The 24359-nt window shown below is 39.0% G+C and overlaps 1 protein-coding gene across 11 annotated transcripts in view; it reads right to left on the reverse strand.

Moving 5' to 3' along the window:
• Positions 1-23712, reverse strand: part of LOC308406616 (membrane-associated guanylate kinase, WW and PDZ domain-containing protein 1-like) — an 87866-nt gene extending 64154 nt beyond the window's left edge. For 8 of the 11 annotated variants that reach the window (XM_080897707.1, XM_080897706.1, XM_080897700.1 and 5 more), the window contains exon 1: positions 22893-23708. In XM_080897707.1, coding sequence (XP_080753833.1) covers positions 22893-23190 — 298 coding nt within the window. In that variant the 5' untranslated portion in view covers positions 23191-23708. Of the gene's footprint in view, positions 1-22892 lie in introns of all 11 variants that reach the window. The other 3 variants (XM_080897703.1, XM_080897699.1, XM_080897698.1) reach the window with 3 other exon arrangements.
• Positions 23713-24359: the final 647 nt, after the last annotated feature.

Raw genomic sequence — 24359 nt, forward strand, 5'->3', positions numbered from 1 at the left:
AGGATTATAGGCATGTGGATCACAGATTACCACTGCACCACTGTGGCATGCGTATGTGTGTGTGTGTGTGCATGCACTTTATATGCCGTTTATTTATATTCTACCTGAATTTTGAATTACAAATGCTGTTGTGCAAAGCAAATGAGCAAATGGTTTGGTGGTGAAGATGCAGCCTTCTGCAAGTTAAACTGTAAAATTAAAAAATATTTCTATAAAGATGTTGAACAAATAAGCACTCCTCTCATGGAAAATTCATGGTTTGATTTGATACATATTAGCCGTGTCACAATTTCTGATATATTTTTATTACAGCAAGAAAAAGGGGCCTTGGATTTTTTTTTTCAATTTCTTACCATGTTCAAGGACTTTAACTAAAACACAATTTTTTTTCTTGACCTATTTAAAGCGGTTTTCCAGCAGCATGTGACACAAAGCTTTAAAATGCAACAAAAACAACCAGATGTGGTGTAAAAAGTGGAGATAATATCTCAGCGACGACGGCGCTGCAGTGTTCCACAGATTTTTTGAACAATGGACATGGTGAATTGTTCAATTCACCATGAGCTGAATGGAGATCCCTGTATTGTGTACGCTAAGAGCGCTGTATTGTTACTGGGAATGTACTGGACATTCTCATACAGCTACTGCTAATCCACAACTAATCTCTCCTAAACACAGTCTTTATAATGCTGTTGTTCTTTTTTTGTTTTGTTTTTTAAAAAGGCACATACTACTACTGCACTGAACATATACATTTTTGATTTGATACCTTATAACATGGGAAAATGTTAATATCTGTGATGTAATGTGAAAAATACATTTATAGTGTAAAGTCTACAGAGTCATTGAATTCTGCACAGTAATCTGTCATATCCACTTGCACAAGTTCCACTTTGGTGTTGTTTTGGCTGGTTGTGTACCTCTCAATGAGTCATAGATAATACAGAGAGAGATCCTGCAGCAGATTGAACTTTCTGGAAGAAAATTATGTGATTAAAAAAATGTGCAGCTTCCTTGAATCTGTGTTTGGTTTCTTCTCCTCCTGTAATAGTGCTGTTATTGAGGTTTTGTCAAAGTGGTGACACCTATTGTTCAGGAGAATACTGCAGCAAGTACCAACACTCTCAGTACTGATGTAACTGGTACAGAGCTGGTTGTGTTGGTGTTTGTGCATAATGCATCCAGTGTGGTGGGTATGAATGGCCCATAAGGAATGGGTGTCTCTTAATCAGGTTAAGAAAAGAAGATATGTAAGCAAGTAAAAACTGCTCTGGTAAAAGAAGAAGTCTAAAAACAAGAACCAAGGGCTTATGGAAGTGGAAAGTCAGAAATCTCGAGTTGCAATTGGAATTTTCAAATGGAACTTCCCAGTCAGAAAGTTGGAGAAACCCTTCCAACCCTGATTTGTCCACAGATCCAGGATGGCAGCAGTGCTAATAAACAGTAGCAAAACTGTGATGCTTGTACTCTTTACTAGGCCTGGTGTGCATTTTTTAAATCTATACATAAGCCACACACAGAGCAGTGACACAGGCTCCATCCATGAATGTGTTGCAGCTGCTACAGGAAAAAAAAAAATAGAGGATCACAAGAAATAGTGCGTTCATCCTCTAAATGTTTGTACCAAAGGACATATTTACTTTGTAGTAGTTAATGACTGACTGACTAACATTGCTATCCTTACAGCAAAACTGCTTGGATAGTTAGGAATTTGAGGCGAGACAATGAATTAGTTAAAAGACAATGGTTAAATGCTTTTCCTCAAAGATCATATTTACAATAGTCACAGTTTTATTATGTAAAATATGAATAATTTCTGATCTTATCTTCTGTAATATAAAGTTATTATGGCATATTATCAAATTAATTACATATTATGATGCCTGTCTTACTTTAATAATGAATATCAGACCTTAGTTTTGGTAAACACGGGCAATATAGTAAGTATAAATGTCTTTCACGAACACATGCAGCCCAAAAAATGCCATACCATTTTGTCAGTGAAAATGACAGAGAATCTGTGTCTAAATGATAAGATAGATCCTTTAAGAAGTTGAAGAAGATATCCTTGATTTTCATAACAATCAAATCACTCCATCAGGGAAAAATCTGAGACACCAGAGACATTAGCGCTTTGAGAGATGGTTCTTGGGAGTTAGGATGTTTGTGAAGCTGGCTGGTAAAAGACTGTGTGTGACAGAGATTGGTGCTTTTCAAGTCTGATGAGGCAGAAGAGAGATGTGTGAATATGTAAGGGCCCCTGCCCTTTTCCAGATTGACAGAGAGCGCCGGAGAGAGATGGATTTAACCCAAATAAGAGTGGATTATACACATCCTCCATGCCTCCAGTCAGCATTACATAACCTTAAATCTAGTTATGCATCCCTGTCTCAATTTGGAAATGGAGGTGGAGGCTGGGGGACGCAGCATGTGCACTTAAACATCTAAAGAGATAGAGATTTACACATTCTCACATTTATTGACTTGACTGCGAAAGCAGAGATAAATACACACAAAATGCATCCACGTCGTGATCATGTGATGTTAATTGGAGAGGCTATCATAAGAGCTTGTCTTTAGAAGAGACATTTGAAGAGGATAAAAAGAAAATCTCATGCATTAAAACATGCTGGCCAGATGACAAGAGCACACAAACATATGGCCGTGACTGGCTAAAACATCAGCAGAAGACTGTGCAAAGCAGCTGCAGACTATAGTACCACAGAGCAGCTGTCGTCACTATGAGTCACTGCTACTGCGTGTCAATCAAGCGTGTGGAAATAAACATGCCATTCAAACCACAGGCTTAGGCATCCAAACACCAGCGGTGTTGTGGAGGTGTTTGTGATTGTTTTTTATGTAAAAGTAGTTAGCAGCTTTTGCCATCAGTTTTTAGGAAATATCCACCATATCAGTGTGTTTGCTGTCTGCCTGTGAAGCTCTGCTCAGCTGCTGATTGGGATTCATCTCCCATCCTAAAGCTCAACACTGCCCTCTGTGTCTCCAATCCTCATAGCCTGCAAGCCTGATTCCAGCAGATCCGTTACCATGGCAACACAGAGCCAACCTGCAAATGACATGAGCCATGTGTGGTCATTAGAGGATGCTGCCCTCCAGTGGTGGATCTCAATTATGTGAGTTCTAATAAGAAAACATAAACAAAAAGAAACAAAAAGATGTGGAGATTTTAGACCAGAGTGCTTTCACTTCATTTGTAACTTTGTAATTTTGCTTTACCACATTTCACAGGAAAATGTAATAAAAAAAAAATCCTTTAAAAATACTGTACTACTACTGCTGCTTTTACTTAGTGACCTTAGTTTTGCTTCCACCTCTGCCACAAAGGTGTTTGTAGTAGTAAAAAAAGAGTTGGACAGCACATAAAAACTGTCTGCAACCAAGGTCTGACAAATCATGTGTAACGAAAAAAAAAATCAACACAACTGTTTAATCCCAAGATAAAGACCACACAAGCAGGCGTAGTTTCATGCTGGCCATAGCAGAAAGAATCCCTAAATTACAGCTGCTCTCTGGGAGAATGCTGCACAGTTTATACTCTGCAAGTGGTAATTACCATAAGAAAAGTGTGTATTGTATGATAAGATGGTAATAATGGAAACTTTAAACACTTGTTTTCCACTTTATTTACATTAAAGTAGACTCAAAACAAACATAAACATCCCCAAAGATAACTCTGTAACACCAGCAAGCCTCTGGAGAAACCTCCCTTCTCCAGAGGAAGTTGCAGCTGGCACCGATTAGATGTTAAACGGTAGGCAAGTTGCCCTTATGTGTAAAGCAGGACAGTCAATCATGCAGACGGACACACACACACACACACACACACACACACACACACACACACACACACACACACACACACACACACACACACACACACACACACACACACACACTTCTGCCTATTATAAAATGGCACCTGTGGTGATGACAGACGGATTATTGCTTAAGAAAAGGTTTACTTCCAAGCAGAGGGTGTTAGGCAAAGGTGACCGTGTTAAGATATTTGGGTATAAAAATTCCAGGTGCCACCAGTCATTCTTTCAAATTACCTAATGTGTTGTCTTTTAAAGAAAGTTTTAATTCCTGTTAATTTCCTTGCTGATAGTTGAATGGCTTTGTTGGCTGGCTGAGCTGCTGAGCATAGTGATTGGAAACAGAGGGAGGCTGGTATGAAACGCAGAGAGCTGCAGAACTGCTAGTGCAAACTTCTGTTGTGTTCAGTCAAAGCCGGCCTAACTGTTTCTAGTCCTAATGGTGCGCTAAGGGCCTGCTGCTGCAGGTTAGCAGTGACAGCACAGAGTAGCACTAACCTTCTCATCTCAGCTATAGTACTAACCAACTGTTTAAACAGTAACTTACAGAAGCTAGCAGACAGTTCATCTAGAGCTCTTCCCCATCATAACACCGTCTACATCAGGATGAGATGAACAAAGAGAAACGTCCTGCAAAACTGCGAAGGCCTCAATAGCTTTTTCGATCACAGCTTAACTGAGAAGGCTCCACTCTGGCTGCGTCCTTCTATCTGTGGCACAAAGTCACGCATGGACCGAAATGCTTTCTGTGAATGTTTCAAGCAATCTCAGGTTGATAACCCTGAGCTTAAACAAAGAAATGGTATTTCCTCCAGGTGACAAATAATATTGTATTTCCTCTGCTGATTCCAAATAATAGCCACAGAGAAGGAACTGGAAATGTTGGTTCTTAAACAGTAAATTCCATTGTTTAAGCAGCTTCCTGTGGGTCTCAGCACATCCCGTCAGTCAACATTAGACTCTCCAGTTACAGATGAGAGCATTTAACTCTACATTATCCAGTAATACAAGGAGGGGCTGTCTGAGAGAGGTTAACATCGGGTGGGATGCAAGAGACAAAACTAATCAAATACTCCTGCTCTCAGTGATGTGCTTCACTTGACTCTCTCGGTGTGATAAAGTAGCTGCAATCTCCAGCTATTACACATCCATTACCCTGCCCAGTTAATGACAGCTGATACAGAAGACTTGATAGTAGTGATATTAAACATGGATCTCACATTTTTGTTCTCATGGGAACTGAATGCATACACACGATTTCTGTCGCTCCTTTATAGCCATATGAACATACAGAGACAGAAAGGAAGTGCTTTTAGGGTCATCTGCACATGTTCACCACTAGCAGCCCTGCAATCAGAGTGCCAGGGATGGAGAGGAAAAAACAACAATCACAGATAGGTCTGCCATACAGCTATGGACTGGTCCTCTGCCATCTCCTCCTATAATTACCTCCATAACCAGCCACACCCAGAACTCCTTTTATGTTACTCCCACTGTAACATCCTGCTTTCAATGGGACCATGGAGAACCCGAGTGTCAGCATCATATTCAGCAAAATAACACCATCTGGGCAGTGACACAATGTTAAAGTGAGAAAACTCAGTCTGTCTTCCTTATATCTGTTTTCATATATATATATTTTGTTGGCCAATTAAAAAGCAAGAGTCACGACTGCACAAAAGTTAAAAGTTACATTAACTTTGCTAACAACAATAAGCAAAAACTGTGTTTGTGTTTTGCTGCATATTATTTGAATAACACATTTTTTAAATGCAAAAAAAAAAGGGGGGGGAGGACAGAGCGGCTTGAATGGCAATGAAATCATTGTATTTATTAATCTGACAATTATTTTGTCAAACATGAAAAATGACAAACATTAAAAAATGCCTCTCAGAGGGGACTTGGTGCCTCCACAGTGTAGCGTTTACACATTGTTCAGTTCTGGGAGGAGACACGCAAGGATTGCATCAAGAAGGGCACCCAGCATGAAAATATGCCATAACATGTGGCAGCTCCTCGTGAATAAAGAAGCAGCCGAAAGTATTTATGACTTTTTTTCCCCTTTCTCTGCAAAATTTAAAAAAACATAACAAAAAAACCTTCTTATGAAAAGAACAATCAATCGGTACGGTCATCGCAAACAAACTCAACTCTCCTTAACCAAGGAAACACTGTCGCATAACTTGGTCACCTTACTTTGGTGTGGTATGGCAGGTCGTCACAGTTTAGTTAGCCACTCTTTACATGATTCATTTTCACAACTTGATGCCTTCTAACTGTATGCTGTCCTTCTCTGTAGTTCCTAAATGCTAGATTGGAGCATTTCAGGAAGCCAGTCAGACCCATCTGGGCTAAATGTTTGACACTTCTCCTCTATGCAGTATTATTTTGTATTTGTATTATATGAAAAAGTCATTTTTTAAAAAGTTAGCAGCACATAGTTAATAGTAAGCTTTGTTTTTTGTCAAGGTAGTTTAATATGCAGAACCCAGTCCTGACCCAGTTGTCCTGCGTTGTGCTGCTGAGTCAGAGTCAGCAGAGCATGATAGGAGAATGGGTTTGAAGGAAGAGTCACAGTCAAAGACACGCAAAAACACACAAGCGCACACAGCAAAGCGAACAGAGGCAGTATGTTCCACTCCAGTGCGCTGCATCTGTTCATTGCTAAATATAACCAGAGGAACCCAGGCCTACTCTTCCCTTTGCTCTGTGTTACAGGCTGAGCAGGACAAAGGATGAAGAAAGAATGAAAAAAAAACATGCACAAGGAGGCGAATCAAAGGTTTATTCAGCTATGAAAACTAAAAGAAAGACTAGAAACCTGAGGTTTGAGACAAGGGTCGATCTTAAATGATGTGGGCACGATCCAAGATAAACAGCCAAAAATATTTTAACACAGACTAAACACGGACAGATTTTCCTGTCAAATACTGGAACACCAAACTCAACACACTCCAGATGGCAGGATCTCTATTCTTATCCCTCGAGTTCATTTGTAATGTGAAGGAAAAACATTTCTTTGTGCCACGTTTCTAAAAAAAAAAAAAAAAAAAAAAAATGCACACAAAGCAACTATTTGAATACACCATTGTATCTGTTTTCCTCCCATGGGCAACATATGTTAAAAAAAAGATGCTTTGGGCCAGTTGAATCCTCCCTGATGCTGATAGAGAGCATCAGGCTACAGCTGTCGGTATGCAAGCGTGCCATCAGTTCTAACTGGCTGCTTCTGTTAAATGTCATTGCCTGCCTGGTCATGACACACACAAAGGGCCCCTCTGTCATTAATGTCCCCTCTTTCACAGGAGCCAATGACCACGGGCAATGAGACAGGGAAGAGATACGTGTCCCACCTCCTCTTTTAATTCCCCCGCCTGTCGACTGCTGCAGCAGTCTGGAGCACATCACACCAGAGGGATGAACATTTCATCACCAGCCAGTATATAATGAAACACAATAAAACACAAGACAAGAAATTACCACATTAGGCTTGAATTATGGTTTATATGTATTTAGATGAAGGAGTGGAAAATGGGAAGCTTCTCCGCCCAGTGTAATAACCACTAATTTGTACCTTGAGGGCTGTAATTGAAGGGACTGCTTGTGCTGTTGATCCAGCACACAAACAAACCAGTGAAGTTCGCTCGAAGGGGAGAAGAGGAGACGGGACATCCAAAAAACTCTCTGCTATGTTAAACTAAGTAATAATGAATTTACCATATATGAAGCCCTACTTTTACAAAGATACCCTTCCTAACTTAGGGGTTATCCATCAAATATACAGGGCTCTGTATAGCTGAAAAACATGAGGACCCACAGGGAGATTCATTAAATTATAACCGTCATGTGAATTTCCTCACTTTGTAATGCAATGGCTACCAGGATTTTGTGCTGAGAGGTGGCAGTATCTCAGAAATGCCAGCTGTGCAAGTTTGTCAGAGGATTTAGCTAATATACTGAAAAAACAGTACTCCCAACCAGAAAGTGAGCAGGAATTACAGGATATAAAGTGGGTTCAATAAACCTTCTTGCAGACCGATAAGGGACAACAAAAAAAAGCAAGAATGTTTCACTTACAGATGAACACACAAACACACATAACACACATCAGACTGATACCTGGGGATCAGCAGCTGAGATAAGATTAAAGCCTGAGTCAGATCTAAAGTCCTTAGATCTGAGCAGCCAGTGTGGTTATTATGATGCTGAAAACCTTCACAGGTGCATTTCAGTCCTGGCTATTCAAAGAGAATCATCCTCAACACACAACACAAGCTCTCTTTCCTTAAAAAGAAGACACAAGAAAACAACGGGAAGACAGACGAGACAGTATGAAAACATTATGTTTAGAGAAAAGAACTCGAAGAGACAATCAGTCAATCAAACGGTGCAGCAGAGCGTGAACAGAAAAAAAATCGGATGATCTGTTGTAGGATGCTGCCTCCCAAACTCATGCACCGCTTCTGGCTTTTGGTGATGCAATGTGATTTATTGGTTGGTTAAATCTAAGCATCCCCATGGGTGACAATTTAACAGATGGTCCAGAGAACAGAAGAGCTTGTCCCGTTTTGTAAGCGCAGTGTAGAAAACATGCAAAAATGGACAGACTTCAACCCAAAAAGATAAAAAAGACTCTTACAAACAAGAGACAAAATAATGAAGACAAAAAAATTGGAAGATTTACCACATGATGCACAAAAAGATGGCATTTTAAGCAACACAAGAACCTATGTCAAGTAAGGTTTTCTCTGCACATAAACCATCGGTGCTGAACTGCTTCAGACTAAAAGTGAATATATGTCTGTGTATAATGGTAGACTGCAGTCCTTCATACATCACTGACCATCAAACCATCAATTCCCCGACCTTCAGACTATAAGAAATCACAGATTCTCCTTCACAGCTGGACAGCACAAAAAAGGCTGGATCAGAGGGCCTTTAAAGACATGAAGAGGCAGTGTTTGCGGGGTTCATCATGCTGCCGTACCAAGCGAGTGGCGATGTGGACCCGTGAGCCTAAAGATGGGAAGTCTTCTGCAATGGAAATTATTAATATAAAACTTAATATTTCAGCTATTTTTAAAGCTATTTGTTGCTTTTTTCAGTCATATAAGAGAGCAAATCAGTTTTGGACTCACATTAAATAAAACAAGATCTTAACAACATGTGAAAGCGATTAAAGTTGACTTAAAAGTAAGAAAGGGGGGGTCAAAAAACACAATAAAATCATAAGTTTTTCATTTAGAAATTTAACCACATATTACATCAGTCTGTTGAGATCACTACAATGAGATTAAGCACTGCTTCCCAATCACTTCTGCTTCTGTTAAGTTTAACTGCGAATGCTTTAAGTGCTTTAATACGACGTAGTGTTTGATGTGATATAATGTGTCAAGTACTTGTGCTATTGAGCTCTCTTTTAATGAGGCTGCTGGTAATGGGTGACTGCATATCAACACTTATAATATCAACCAAAAGTAGGAGCAGTATTCATGAAGGAATCTGTTTTTTTTTTTTTAAAATAGGTTTTCAGATGTTTTCAGATTATAGTGAAGAACATTCTTGGGTGTCTTTTGTCATTACTTCCATTGTGGGTGTATTGTAGTCAAGGCTATTGTCACATGAATGTTTAAACCTAATTTGTAATCCCTTCCTTCCCACATACTTTACGTTAATATGACAAGAAGGGCCATGACAATAAGACTGGACCATTTCCAGTGCTTACTCAGGCATATTCAAGTCAGTGGTGTGTTCAAGATATAATACAAGGAAGGATGTGTTTTAATTGTCGCCAAACATAGTTAAGACCTTGTGGCTTTTTAACAGCTTTTCCTGTTGAAAACATGCACGACAAGCTACATATGGATAATGAAGCTGTCATTTTGTGTGGCGTGTGATTGCACTGTGCGGTTATTGCTGACCAGTTTGTTCAGTGTTTCATTTTGAGTGCTGCTTTCATCATTTGCAATGTTTCCAGTTGCATCTTTGATTGTGCAACTCTTTCCTCTTTTCCATGCTTCTCCAAAGACTTTGAGGTTTCTTTTTATAGACAAAAGTTACAACTATTAACTTTGCTAATGTATCTTATGAAACTATGTTCCCAATTAAATCAAAAGATGAAAAAGACTTAAAAGGGAATTAAAGAAAGAACCCTCAGAGTTGAACAACCTGTCTGGTGGAAATCCTCTATGTAAATTGTTACATTTTATATATGTATTCTTATTTCACCATGACAGCTGTGCAAACTTCATCTGCCGCAAAGTCACGCTAGAGACATAGCCTTTGAGTTTGTCGAATTAAAATAAGAAATATATATATTAACGTGTCAGTCATCTTCAACTTACCTAAGAAAGTCTGTTTGTGTTCAGTTTGATAGCAAAGTTATTTTCTGTTTGAATGTCAGGCGACAGCTTTATCTGAGAAAGTCCAGGTTTCATTTTTGTCATAACTGCAGACAGAGAAGGATCTTTAATCACCGAAATCATAACTGTGACACACCCAAGTGCTTCTATTTTTATCGTAGGAATTAAATAAACTCTTCAGTTCAGCTTTGCTATTCTTCACTAAAACTGTTACATGGCATTAAAACAATTGTTAAAGGTAGGGCAAAGCTCGATTTAAACAAAAGTAACTTAAAAATCCATTTTAAATCCACCTGTACGACAAACACTTGATCATTTTTTTAAAAGGGTTGCAAAAAAACATCTGTAATAGCAGAAATAGAAAGGTTGAAACCCTGTATTCATTTAGTCATGCATGCAAACTTTAATAATCAGCACAGAAAATCCTTTGCTTACACCTTACACTACTGAGAGCCACAGTATTATACACTTATTAAACCATACATCTACAGGCCAGTGGACACTCTTTCAAGGATGAGGATGTACACATCCTGGACAGAGAGCAACGAGTGTGAGCAGCGAGTCAGGGAGGCCATTTACGTGAAAAGGGAAAGACCACGTCTGAATCGTGGAGGGGGCTTAAGGGTACATCTTTCGCCATCTTACAATGCTGCGATTGCAGCCATTCCCCAAGTCTCTGTGAATGGTACTCGTGTCCACTGATCAGTGGTCTTTGATCAATGGTCATGAGAATTTCCATGTTAATGATCAAGGAACTGACCTCCCAGCCCATTGTTCATTCAGTGGTGCTAGTTTCATTTATTGTGCAAATGTAATGTTTATAAGATTGGGGAAACCTGCAGTCAGCTGAAGAAGTCACGTGGATGAGTGACGAAATGTTTCCCCCACTGAAAACGCTACGTCTAGATGAACACAATCAACCTTTTGGGATTTAATCATGCAGTATTATATTATATTATACCATATTATATTATATTGTACTTAATTTAAAGACGTGCCAAACTTCTTTTTCTTCCGCCATTCTGCAAATGTACAAGAATTGCTAACTTTAGGACTGAAGAACTAAATGTTCAGTGTATTAAATGTACAATTGGAGGACAGAAATAGATCTTTCTAATCTAGAAAGCTATATGGATTATGCTTTAATTAGTCCTATCCTCTATGCAACCAGCTCAGAACAAAGTATTTCTACTCTCTGTATGCCCAGCTCCCCCATGGGCACACCTCACCCCTGAGCACAGCCAGATGCTGCCAAATTGTGATGAACAGCTGCAGCCCAAGGTCAGTCCTTCCCTTGTACAGGCAGAAGCATGCAAACAGTCCCAGAAGGTGTCATGGATCTGTTTTATCTTAAAAGAACAGCAGGAACCGATATTTAGCTTTTATCATCGTATAATGTCTTCTGCTGAGAGTTTTAAAAATATCCCCCCTCCGTGTCTGCTCCTTATTTTAAAACAGTTATCTGAGGATATTTTGGTCAGACTGTGGCATTTGCAGTGATGTTCAACTGATTAAACGGACTAAGCTACCATATATAACCTCACACAGAAGCTCTATATTGAGAACAGAAGTAAACATAAAAGAGTACAACATTATTTTTCTTCTGCAAACTTAATAAGATTCGAGCCAGCTTCAGGTCAGGTTTATAAAGGCAGTGTAACAAAAGAAGAGACACAGAGTGAGTTACACAAGCTGATGTTCAAAGTAAGTTTAGCTGACAATGACAGCTGGTAAAAGTGCTTCCATCAATTAACTCACTTTGACAAGGAGTCTAAATTTACAATACAGTGCTTCAGAACAGCTGTAAGAAAAACAGCACGTGGTCTGATATCTGGACGCATGCGTCAGATTGTAGTAAATTTGTACAATATTCTCCCTCAGTCCTCTCAGGCCAGAGGACTGAGGGAGAATATTGTAGTGATCATGACCCAAAACATGGACCAATGAAACACTGTGCAAACAGAAACAAATAAAGACAGATAAGAAGCAGACTGACTTTGACCACGATGATTGCACATAAAACGTGTCACAAAGCAGAATGTCTGGTTAATATTTTGAAACCAAACAGTAATACCTGGAATTGACTGACCATTAGCAACTCTGAAGCATGGCTATGTCAAGAAAAACACTTGCCTAACTAATGCAGTCGGCCATATGTTTTTCTTTCATTATTTCTCTGTCACTCTTTCGTGAAGCTACCAAAGATGTGTCCCTGCAGCACAAATCAGATTTATTGTTGTGGCCTTCCTTTCCTTCCTACTGTGACTAACTCAGACCACCACAGACGGAACTGTCTTCAAGCATCACAACAGTAATGAGAATATCAGATGGAGGAAGCCAGTTCCTGCAAAGCTTTGATGTAGATAAGGTGTCCTTCCACCCGTTACAAGTCACAAATATATGACTGGGAATAGAGTGGAAAATGTGAACACTGGGACCCACACACAGATGCACAGAGTTCATAAAGGTGTTTGAACCTTCTTCTCCACCTGTTCAAAGCTGTCAGGGCAATGGTCTGACAGGGCAAAAAGTCAGGGAACAAGATCATGGGAAAAGCAGGCTGGGTCTTCTGCACTTCCAAGATCAAAGTCAGCTCTGCTTACTGACTCCAGTCATTGTGTATTAGGTTGGGTTTAGGTGTAACATCGAGAAGAGAAACCTTTCCTTTGAGTTTACACGCCTGTAAGCCACAACACCCGCGTGACTAAAAACAATGATTACACTTCTGTCTTGTGCTCCAGTGTGCGCTGTAAGCTTCAAATAATGATTAAAACTCAACTGTGTAACACAAAGCAGTATTACAGAGAAAATATTTTTTTTTAATTGAGTTTTGCAGCTGACATTTAATTCGAATTAGCAGCCCTAGGAATGTAAAAATAAGCACTACTATGTCCCTACTATGCCAATATGTATATGTATATGCCATGCATATATGCATTATTTTATTGCAATGTTTTGGATTCAGCGTTATCATAGATGAATTTAGCACTAAGGTGCCCTACTTGTGTCAATTTTATTTCTATAGCACATTTAAACGCAACAAATTTGAGAGAAAACCATAGAAACCAGTTGTTTTGTTTATATAAATATGTGTTATTTGAAATGATGCTGTTCAGAAATTATGCAAAAACAACAGCGAATAAGAAAATTCTCCAGAATAAATCCACATGGTGCCAGCGTGCTCACAAAGTCTTTATTTATGATCCAAATAAGGTAATGTCATTAAAAAAAAAGATAATGCAATTTTGATTGTCACTTTAAGAGACTGAGGTTAGCACAAATGTTTGCTAAGCCAAACAAAAGCCTGGACTCTGTGTACCAAAGCAGAATTAACAAGCTCAGCTTGCTGATGATGTTCCAGGAAAAGTATTTCATGTCAAAATTACTCACATGTTACCCAGAAATGATATATCATTGTAATAAAAGTTTGTGCACTGGTGTCAATTAACACAAACTTTCTGTTTTAATTTGTTTCAATAAAACAGGTGTTGATTCTGTGATAGAGAAACAGACATTAGAGGGAATTTCCAAATCGGTTTCCAAGGCAAGTTAACCTCTTACAGCATGAACTCACCAACCCTGTAAATCATTACATTTCAACAAGCAGGGCGGCCAGAGGATGAGTTGTAGAACAACAGCTTAATGTGTGTTACATACAGGAACATGTGCCCTTTCAGATTAAATGTGAACATTAAAGCCAGGATATGAGATGATGGTATAACTTGTTTTATATGCTGCAAAAACCTTAAAAGGTTGGGTTAGCCTCTCAAGCACTCACAAGCAATCCAAGTCCCTGGTGACTGACACACTAGAGGTACTGAAAGGATAAGGAGCAGAACAAAAAGCCTCTCCCTCAGTTCACATAATAAAAATAATGGTACATTTGTAGCAGTGTCTTATTTTACAAACAATCAAATGAGCGCTTTACTGAAATATTTTCATCTCAGCATGATGTTCTGCCCAGCTGATATAGAAACCTAGCTGATGACAGAGGAGCTTGAAGAAAATTAGAATGCTTCACACAGTATATGCAATTTGTTTCTTATATAAGGTGTAATTACTGTGCCTGAAAAACCACAACAAAACCAAAGAAACTTGCTAAAAGTAGAACTGTGATTCACGTGTATAAAAAAAGAGCTCTAATCGTACTTGATTCACTCCAGATGTATGATTGAGGAGCGAAGCTTAAATGTCAATTAATATCCAGTGTATGAGACTCTTGCGGTGAACATGCAGATGTGTGCTTGATTGACTGTAGAGGATCGTGTATGAGCGCCACTGCATGTGCAGGGACTGCCTGAAAGGGAAAATCTAGTGGAAAGACCTTAAAACTTCATCAGTGTGTTTATTTCCCTGGATCACCTGCTTTCAAGCAGCCAATCAGAGCAAAGATAGACTACGTCAGTAGCATTGAGAGGAAAAACCTTTCAGCAGTAATGTAAAATAGGTTGTTCTGACTGGCTACTGCACCAGTTTATTAAAACACACAGTACATAAATCTAAGCACCTCCACTGAAACTGAATCCATCCTGCTCACAGCTTCAGAGCCGTTTGCTGAGTTTGCTGAGTCATAGTCACATTCTTAACTCAATGAAGTGATGCCTAACAAGGGACTATTTCATACACATGTGCAGCACATAGTTTATTTACCAGTTGATCAGCGCTTTTCGCTCTAAATGAGTATTTTCTTGTGATACTATTTAAAATCTAAAAACCTCTTATTTTGCTACTTGTGTCACCAGGCTGAAAAAGTGAATATTTGTGTGCACTATAATGTTTGCAGGCTATGGCAGGACAAATCAAAGACATTCGTGTGCTGAGTATATTCTTCGGACAGCTCTTCTTCACGAAATTCCCAGAAGACGCACAGCCCTACAGGCAAACGTCAAGGAACAAAAGTTTCTGTAGAAACCAAAAACAATAGATTACTTAAAAGAGCGTATCCATATTACCAAATACCTGCACCACTTCCCTGTTTCAACCCAACTGTACTCAGGAAGAAAAAAGCAATATAAATCCAATCTATCTAAACAGGTCTTATAACACCCACTCTATTTATCAGTGATGATTCAAATTGCAAAATGTCCAGTGCAAACAAGGCTTATTTGGCTTTTTTACACATTTAGTGCATCTGGTATCATGTTTAGTGTATATAATACATTGCTTACACCTGAAGGCCTTTCAACCTTACACCGAATCATACTCTGCTTCCATGGAGCTCAAAAAAAATGACTAAGCACTCCAAGATGTTTATGTGTATCATAAAGAATTGCTGACACTGAAAACACTATTTAAATATTGTAGCTGAACACTACATGTTGATGTTTGCAGGTGCTTATTTAGCCACATGACCAAAACGGGCCCGTATTTGCCATTTAGCTCTGTTTTTTGATGGTTTCACATACTAGTTATTGTGAAATAAGATTTTATATATATTCAGATAGATAATAGCATATGAGAGGTACTCCAGAAAACAGCACAGTAACAAAGGAGAAAAAAGACAGCAACACAGAGAGAAATAAATAACCTCAGCTGAGTTCAAACTCCTATACTGATCAAGTATTACTGGTAATGTGCATGTCTGTATGCAGATGAAGGTGAAATAATGATCTCAAAAAAGATAATGTCAGTTTTAGATTAAGTAAAACTATCAGAAGCACAGGCGTGGCCTCTAAATGGGGACAAACCACAAACATAGAGTCTGCAGTTGGTCCTGAAATATAAACCATTTGAAATTATGAAGAAATATGTTATTTCTAAGTAACAATAATAGATAAACCAATTTAAAAATAGATATTCAAAATTTGATTTATTTTTTCTGATTCCAAATTTACTTGCACATTTACATGTGTTCACCCTGGTGTTATCATTCGTGTTCTTTATTTTACGACTGGGTTTCATTTTTTCTTGTCTCGAAACTACTAAGACATTATATGTAAACATTTCTGCAACAAAAAACATTTTTCCTTTTAGTTTGGGCTGAAATTTGTCTCTCTTTTTTTTTTTTTTTCATAATTGTGACTAAAAAGCCTGTAAAAGATTTGCTTAGAGATCGTGGAGTAACACACTGGTGCAGAGAATTTCCATGTTGAAGCTTCAAGTTCACCATCTTGTTTTCTGAGGTCTGAAAAGACCACATTTTTGAGAAAATGAATTGTTAAGCTATCAGCCAGTGTGCTTGGTTCATGATCTATGGATGTATTGTCTGCTAATCAGTTCTAAGCAGCAAATAAAATAAAATGACCAACACTGGAGACGTTTGCTCTTTGTGCATTTGTTCACACTGCAAACCATTTTTCTTTAAACTTTTTTTGATCAGACGGATAAATTAAATTAAAAATCCTCCAAAAGTTGCCGATTTCTTCTTTAGAGTTAACCAACCTAACATGTGGTACTACATCTGACTCACTTTTTATAGCCAACCTCAATCGGCCATTTAATTTATTTATTTTATTGGCTTCATTTCTCAGTCTTTGAAGTTGCTGTTTGAAGAAACAGGAAAGTGATGAGTTTTGTTTTTTTTTTGTTAGACATTTAGCTGAATGCATTTTGCAAATCTACATACAGTAACACACTGCCCGCAATGCTTTTTCTGTGTGCAATGATAAGCAAGAGTAAATCAGTGAGCACTTTTTACACCCAGAAGGCTCTTCATGCTTGTTACAGCTTTGCTGTGGAGGAGTATCTCTTCATGAACCTAATGACATGAATTTACCCTTCTTTATCACCACGGCATTCCTTTCAAGCTGAGGTCATTGGAAACAAATGAAGCACATTTTTTATGATGAGAACTGCACAGTCTGAAAAGCTGTCACTTTATCAACCATACACTTGGATATGTTTTTTTCTACACAGCATTTTCTTATGAAAGCTGGTTGTAGATGTCAAAAAGCTCCTGTTATTCCAAGCACTGAAAATAAATTCAGTGATCACAGAAATCACCGAATGGATCTTCACTCAAATTACACTCAAGGTCATATTTGTCATTTTACAAGCACTTTTCAATTTTCAAAGCATAACCTTCATTCACACTACATAATTGTTGCTAATGATTAGCTGAATAGTATTCCCCTCAAACTTGGAAAGTCATTAACATATAATTCTTGATGCTGATAAATTTTGCATGCTCAAAATGTACCATGCGAGCTTACCAAGCAGGACTGTCAAAATAACTGATACTCAGACACTAGTTTACATTTTACCACTGAGAAGGTTCACCTTCAAACACAAAAAATTTACTGATATGGTCCTGAGACTTATGAAGTGAAACAACATGGCCATACTTTAATATACTGACAGCAGTTCAGCTTAAAATACATTTAATGATTTTTTAAGAAAATATCTGGTTGATTCATTGATAGTGCGATAAGTATTAGTCCTCATGCCAAAATATAACACTAACATCAGTAAATTGCCTTCTGTAAAGTTAAATATCAAAACACAAGCAAAGAATAAGCAAAGCACGAATTATACATCTGACACTGTATGTCAGGTTTTGTATGGTTTGATATATGCAAAAATAATGTACACCCGACAAGCCACTTTTGCAAGGCTAAAGAGTACAAAGAATGAATGTCTTTGCCTGAGAGAGCATCACATGCACAGCACTGGTTTTTTCTTGTAACCCTTCTGGCCTGCACTCCATCCTAACCTCATTGTTACGACACCTGAGGCAAAGTCTGTGAATTGCACAGCCATTTGTTCAAGCTCCTTGTATAGTTCCTTCACTGGTGCGCTGCCTTTATTAACATTCATCAAGTAAAACTGCAGCATATAAACCATAAAAAAGCATACAGTATGAGTCACAAGAAAGTACGGCTATATTTACACTTATTTTGAAGACATCCACAGTAACATTTCTTATAATGTCAAAATCTTATTCTGTGCACACACAAAAAGCATAAGTGTGAAAAGACAGGAACACACAAAACATCTTAGAGGCCTCACTGCTGTCTAAAACAGCTGTCTAAAACAGAGCTCTTAAAGAGAAGGCGATTAAGGAAAGGAAAGGAAAAAGCAGAAGGAACAGAGCCCCTGACAAGCCTTTCAAGGATATACTTACATGCAGTCGGTTGCTTTTAATCAAGACTGACAAAGTCTTCGTCCTTAAAAAATGCAAGGAACTTGCATTCTGGAATAAGCCTGTAAGGGAAGAGCTCTGCGTCTGCAAACACTGTCATGATGCCTGTAAGCCTTTTTAACCACACATAAAAGATAGTGTAACCTTTAAATCCCAGTCAGTTTTAAACATAGAATTTAAAGGCAAGCTACAATTAAATCCAGTTTTGCTAAGTATACTTTCTATTTGTTTCCCCATATAATCTATTTATAACAGATGGATGCAGCCATATCACACATTTATTTGTGAATACAGTTTTGAAGCCAGTCTTCATTTTTAGAGCTAGAAGTAATTATTTGGATAAGAGGCGGGTTGATCCATCATAAGCTAATACTAGTGAGGTAAGTTGAATCCATAAACTGTATGGACTGCACAGACACATACATTTGCTTATTAATTAATTATAAATAGAATATTACACTTATTGTACCAGGTAAACCTAGAAACAAACTATTGGTCTGTCTATGTGAGGACCATCAACAACACATCAAATGGCACCAACCGCTCTGAAATCATCACATACAAAAGGCAGGACCCATAGGCTTCACGCTGTACTACTTTACTGACATTTATCAGCATGCGCCTCAGTATGAGGTCCAGTAAAGGTCAATGGTTGTCCCTCAACATCTGAAATAGAAACGGCAAAAACAGCAAAAATGCTTTTTTTGGGACCGTCATAATCGGTCAATGTCAGAAAAGCTTGTTGCAAATGGGAGTTTTAATGCAGTGTTTGTTTAACATAGTGAAGACTAAATCTGACAAGGTAGGTTAGGTTTAGATCGGCAAAGGTATAGTCAAAAATGTAAGTAAGTGACTAAAGAAAACTGTCCCAGCAAGGAGTCAAATTCTTATCTTCTGTTTGAAGGTCATATGATCGCCTCTCGATGTTGACTTGTAGGTTATTCTTCTTCCCCGTGTTGAAAGGAGGTAACTTAACCGTGGTGAGAAAGGGTTCCTGACTATGCATCAGTTTAAAACTAGTCTGGAGAGAGAATGCGTTGTAACAACACAGTCAAGAGGTCGAGTCCAGTGACTCAACATAGCTGACGTGACATCCAGCAGAACCACGAATCATCCAAAGTGGTCACGCCCATCATCAGGCGACTTTTAACCCTTAGTACAAAAAGTTGTGAATTTTATAGAAACTCACAAACTTATGCACTTGAACAGGGGTCTATTTCTGTACTATTGTGTGGACCCAAACTAAAGTTTGCATTTGAATAACTGCAATTTTCATTTGAGCATCAAAAATCTGAGTGGAAGTAACAGAAATCTGACCAAAAAAGAATGAACTATATCAAATAAGTTTTCATCACTGTCTGAGTATATAATGTTATGAATAAATAAAGTGAATGTCCTCAACCATGTGATGTTTGACTGGCTTTTATCATTTGGTTGTGCCCACTTCTGCTGCAATGGTTTGAAAAGCACCCAGCTAGAAAAGTTGTGCCTGAAGCTATTTATCTAGATGTGCACAACTTCTAAAATTTGCATAACGCAACACTGGATTGGCTCATATTTCATTATAAGAACATTTAAATAAAGAACTGAACAACATATATCTTTAATAGTGTTTTATTGCCACTGAAGAAAATATGAAAATGGAAACATTATGTGTTTAGCATATAGAAATGAGTAAACTCAATCAAAGCAGCCAGGTGTGCTCCCAAATGGGAATTATGATTAACTGGTGAGTCTGGTGATACTAAATGTACACACAGGTAGCTGTTAGTGACTGTTTGTAAGGACAGATGCTTACTATCACAATCGTTTAAGGACTACACAGATAATCTTGTTAATAACTATACCACACTGCATCCAAGGACTGAGCAGGGTGATGACAGAAAGCAAGAGAAGGTCTAAAGGACTAACTAAAAAGGTAAAAAACTTAAAATTTTATGTGTAAAAGTCTAGCCAGTGTCATCAGAGTGTTCCATTAAGAGCTCATCTCCACCTCCCAGGAATGCCTGGCATCTAGCAGACTGGCCTGATTCCCCTCTGTCTGGCTAAGGTTCAACACAAGATCTAAGGGGAGTAAGGGCTACTTGAGATCAGACAGCCTGACACCTGGCCCAGACCCTCTCATGATCATAAACCCCCAGACTCTTGGCTGCTGGAGGGCATCGTGGTTCTCTTAAAAGACAAATAATTCAACTGTTGAGAAGACTGTTCACACCCAAACAGTTTCATTCACTATCACTCTTGTTAGTCTAGTATTACTAAATGACCTGATATAGAACTGTTGCGCTTTTACAGACACTAAAAGATGTCAGGCTATTATAATTGCCTCTATTTAACCAGGAAGTCCCATTGAGAGCAAATCTCCTTTACAAGGGAGACCTGGCCAAGGTAGCAGCCATTCAAGCTCAAAACACAGTGACAACAAAACCTTTCATCACTGAGCTGGATTCAACCGATGATAACAGAGAAGAGCTGCGTAAGTAGGTCACAGTCATAAGATGTCTCAAAGAACTCCTTCTTTGGACTTTAACCTGAAAGTTATGCCACATCAGAAAACTATTTTATTCGCCTGACCTTTGTAAGTATCACTGTTGTTAAAACATCTGAAGTAACCACAGCCCTCTGGAAGGGCTAAAAAGGAAAGTATGGGCCAATTGCCTCGGAGTGTTTTCCTTTATGGTTTACTTTGTTTTTATTTCGGGTTGAATGAGCTGGAGGTTTTCAGAGGGGAGAGGTGCGGAGCAAACATTCAACATGAGGTGAAAGAGGCAGATGGATACAGTTGTTGTAAATACCAAAGGAGTAAAGTTATTGTGATCTGGCAGAGTTAGCAGCTGTAGCTGTGATACTAGACGCTTTGCAGTTTGGTTACTTTGAAGCCTGTTGTACTTATAAGCCACAATTTACATTTACTGGGCACACCCTCTCTGCCTTATAACCATAAAAAGAATTATCAATCCAAAGATAAAGTTTACAGTTATTTACTGTCAATAGTCATTAGACACATATGATAACTATCTTATTTTCCTTTTTAAAAATTTTTTTTTTTACCACTTTGTTCTGGGTAAATAAAGTAAGTAAAAAACAAACTAACTAAAGAAAACCAAAACAAATCACCCTTTTTAAAAATCTTTCTGACCTCTATTGAACAGGTTTTTTAACATGTTATTTGCTGAGTATTCTACAGCTTTTTTTTTAAAGCGTCAGGCATCAAGATCTCACAAGTTTAATATTCCACACTCTCTGCAGGAATGCTCAGGTTTATTTCAGGTGTTTTTTTTGTGCATTCCTCTGAGGGAGCGACACACCTGTGGGCACCGTCTACTTGCACATGCTGATTGTGTTTCCACCTACAGTACCGAGGTGATGTGGTCTCGTGTAATACGACCCACAGCTTTCTGGAATGAAAAGCAGAGAGATCTGATCTGTCTCAACGGCCTGTCATCTGGTCTGGGACAACTTGGATCGCTATCCCTTACCGGTTCTGCATGGGAGCCCAGTGGACTGCCAGGCACAATGAAAGCCTTGTGAGCTACTCGGATAATCAAAGACTATCCCCCTCCTTTAATTAAGAGACAAGGAGAATCTGCTGACTAATGCAAGAAACTAATGACAGATGGGCCAAGATATCCTTTATGTCTATGCGTTGAGTGTTTCCATAGGAGTTAAGAATAATTAGAAAACTATTGGATCACTGTGGATATTAAAAATGTCCCATGATGCAAACATGCTCTGATTATGTGTCAAACAAATGCCAGTTCTGCAAACACAGAGCGGCATTAGTGCTGAGCTCTTGTCCCTGAGGTCGAGACTTCAGTTTCAGAGGTGAAACATTCACTGTGGAGCCACTAATGGACATACAGTACAAAGATGCTACACTGACACTACCCACAGTTATATAACACAGTTAATGATTTCCCCAGAGAGGAGGCACTGCAAGCTTTGTTAAACAGTGAATGTTTGGAAAGAGACGCTCGGAATAAAAATATCACAATAAAATCTGATTTTTAAATAGTTTTGGGGGGTGGGGGGGGGGGGGGGGGGGGTGTTCCGAATATTGCAGCTTCCAAAATAACCTTATCCAATAACAAACAAAGAAACAAGTTCAAGTTTAACTTTGAGGCCTCAGGACTGTCTCACATGTTCTACTCCTTAGAAAATCTAAAATAAATAAACAAATAAAGAGACAAGATTTAGAATTAGTGGCAGCCCTAGAAACAGGAACATTTTAAAGTGTTGGAGTATTATAGGTGGTCTAATCTGTGACGCTCCAAGTCTGACCCAGAGTGGCTTTAGCAATATTAGACAAATGGGGGCAGGATGACTGTCAGGGCAGCTTCATGTCAAATCCAGTGAAGACTCCAGGCTGCTGAGGAGGGATGAGCAGCAGAAGCAGCAGCAGCATCAGCAGCTCTCCTCTGCCCTAATTCACTCACATCCCCATTTTGTTACTGTATATGAGCTTTTTGCACCACAGCTGTACAACAGCCACCACTGGCTTTCATCAGCTGCTTTGTATGTGTACATTAGTCACTCTCCCACACACCTGTCATACGCACGCGCGTGCATGCATGTATGCAAACATGCATCACTTTTTTTAAATGGCTGACTTACCTTGGCGCACAGTTTTCAATCTTACGGGACCTTTGCAGCAACTGATCACAGTAAAAATGTCATACAGAGGTAATCCAGACACAGACAGCCCCTCGACTTCCAAGAGCAGTTCTCCTTCGCTAAGTTTGCCGTCCTGATAAAGCACAGCATCCTCTTTAACTTGCCCGATGTATGGAAACTCTCCATTCTCAGCTCCGCCGCGCAGCTCTACATTCAGCTCCCCGTACGCGTCCCGGATGACCGCGCACTCGTTTACTTTGGTGATCCAGTGGTTCTTCCTCTGAATGACTTTTGACATGGTGATTCAGGTCCAAACCAAACCCGTTAGATCCGAGGAACGGTGCAAAAATCATCCGATTCACAGCCCTGAAACTGTCCCAGAAAGAAAACTTTAGTGTGTTTGCGTCCAATCTGGAGAATTTTCACTCTTCTCCTGAGCCAAGACATCCTCCTGCCAGTGCATGTAAATATCACAGTGTCTCAAAATCCAGATGGTTGTTGCTTCTGATGTTGTTTCCGCATCTTTCACAACAGCACACGCTCTGATTCCTCGCAGTGGGATCTAATCCGCTCTCAGATTGTCAGCTTTACATTCAAAGACTCTTCTCCTCATTCATCGTTTAATTCTGCCCCCTTCCTTTAACTATTTGGCACTTTTTAAACTTTCTACTAAGAATAAAAATGTTTATGTTCACCTATCCCGTGAGCAGGTTGAGCTTTTCACACAAACCAGCGGCGCCTTTAAGCAGGTATAACACGACAATTCATCTCATTTGCTCCTGGGGCTGGGGATCGACAACTAGTGGAAGGGGGCGCATGCGTCCAGCTGCTACTCCACGAGGAAAAATCCTACCCGGCCCACACCTACCGGGTCCTAAGCTCCTCCCCGCCTGCCGGCCCGCAAACGGATTACAACGATCTCTGCGTCTAATCCCCCGCGAGATCCAGCCTGTTGTCTTTATTCACAAATAAAGGAAACACACAGTGGGGGCCGATTCTCTCTGAACACGAAAGAGCTGCATGTTTATTAGCGCTCTTGGTTCAAAGTCCAAAACCGGAAGTTATGTAACACATCATGAACCATAAACGGGTAAATTCAGTCACACCTTGGCTGTTAACTGGTGTTTCAATGCAGTACAAACTCAAGTTAAAACTGTACTTTACATTCAGTGGTGTCGCCTTAAGTTGTTAAAGAGTTCTGAAACACGAAAGATCCGCGTATAGTTAAATAAAATCGCCGCAGGAAACCACAAACAAACAACAAAAAGATTAATAAACGGTAAGTAAATGCCTTGACTTAAGAAAAAAAAACTACTTGAGTATAATGTTATAGAACAATTATAGTTGGCATAGACTGACATTAACGAGTCACAGAAAAGAAAACTGGAAAAATGTATGATCAGCACAATTCAGTAAAACTTTATACATAGTAAAGAATTTAATGTGTTTTAGCATGTAATATTTAAT

The sequence above is a fragment of the Rhamphochromis sp. 'chilingali' genome (assembly GCF_963969265.1).
Source record: "Rhamphochromis sp. 'chilingali' genome assembly, chromosome: 12".
Lineage (NCBI taxonomy): Eukaryota > Metazoa > Chordata > Actinopteri > Cichliformes > Cichlidae > Rhamphochromis > Rhamphochromis sp. 'chilingali'.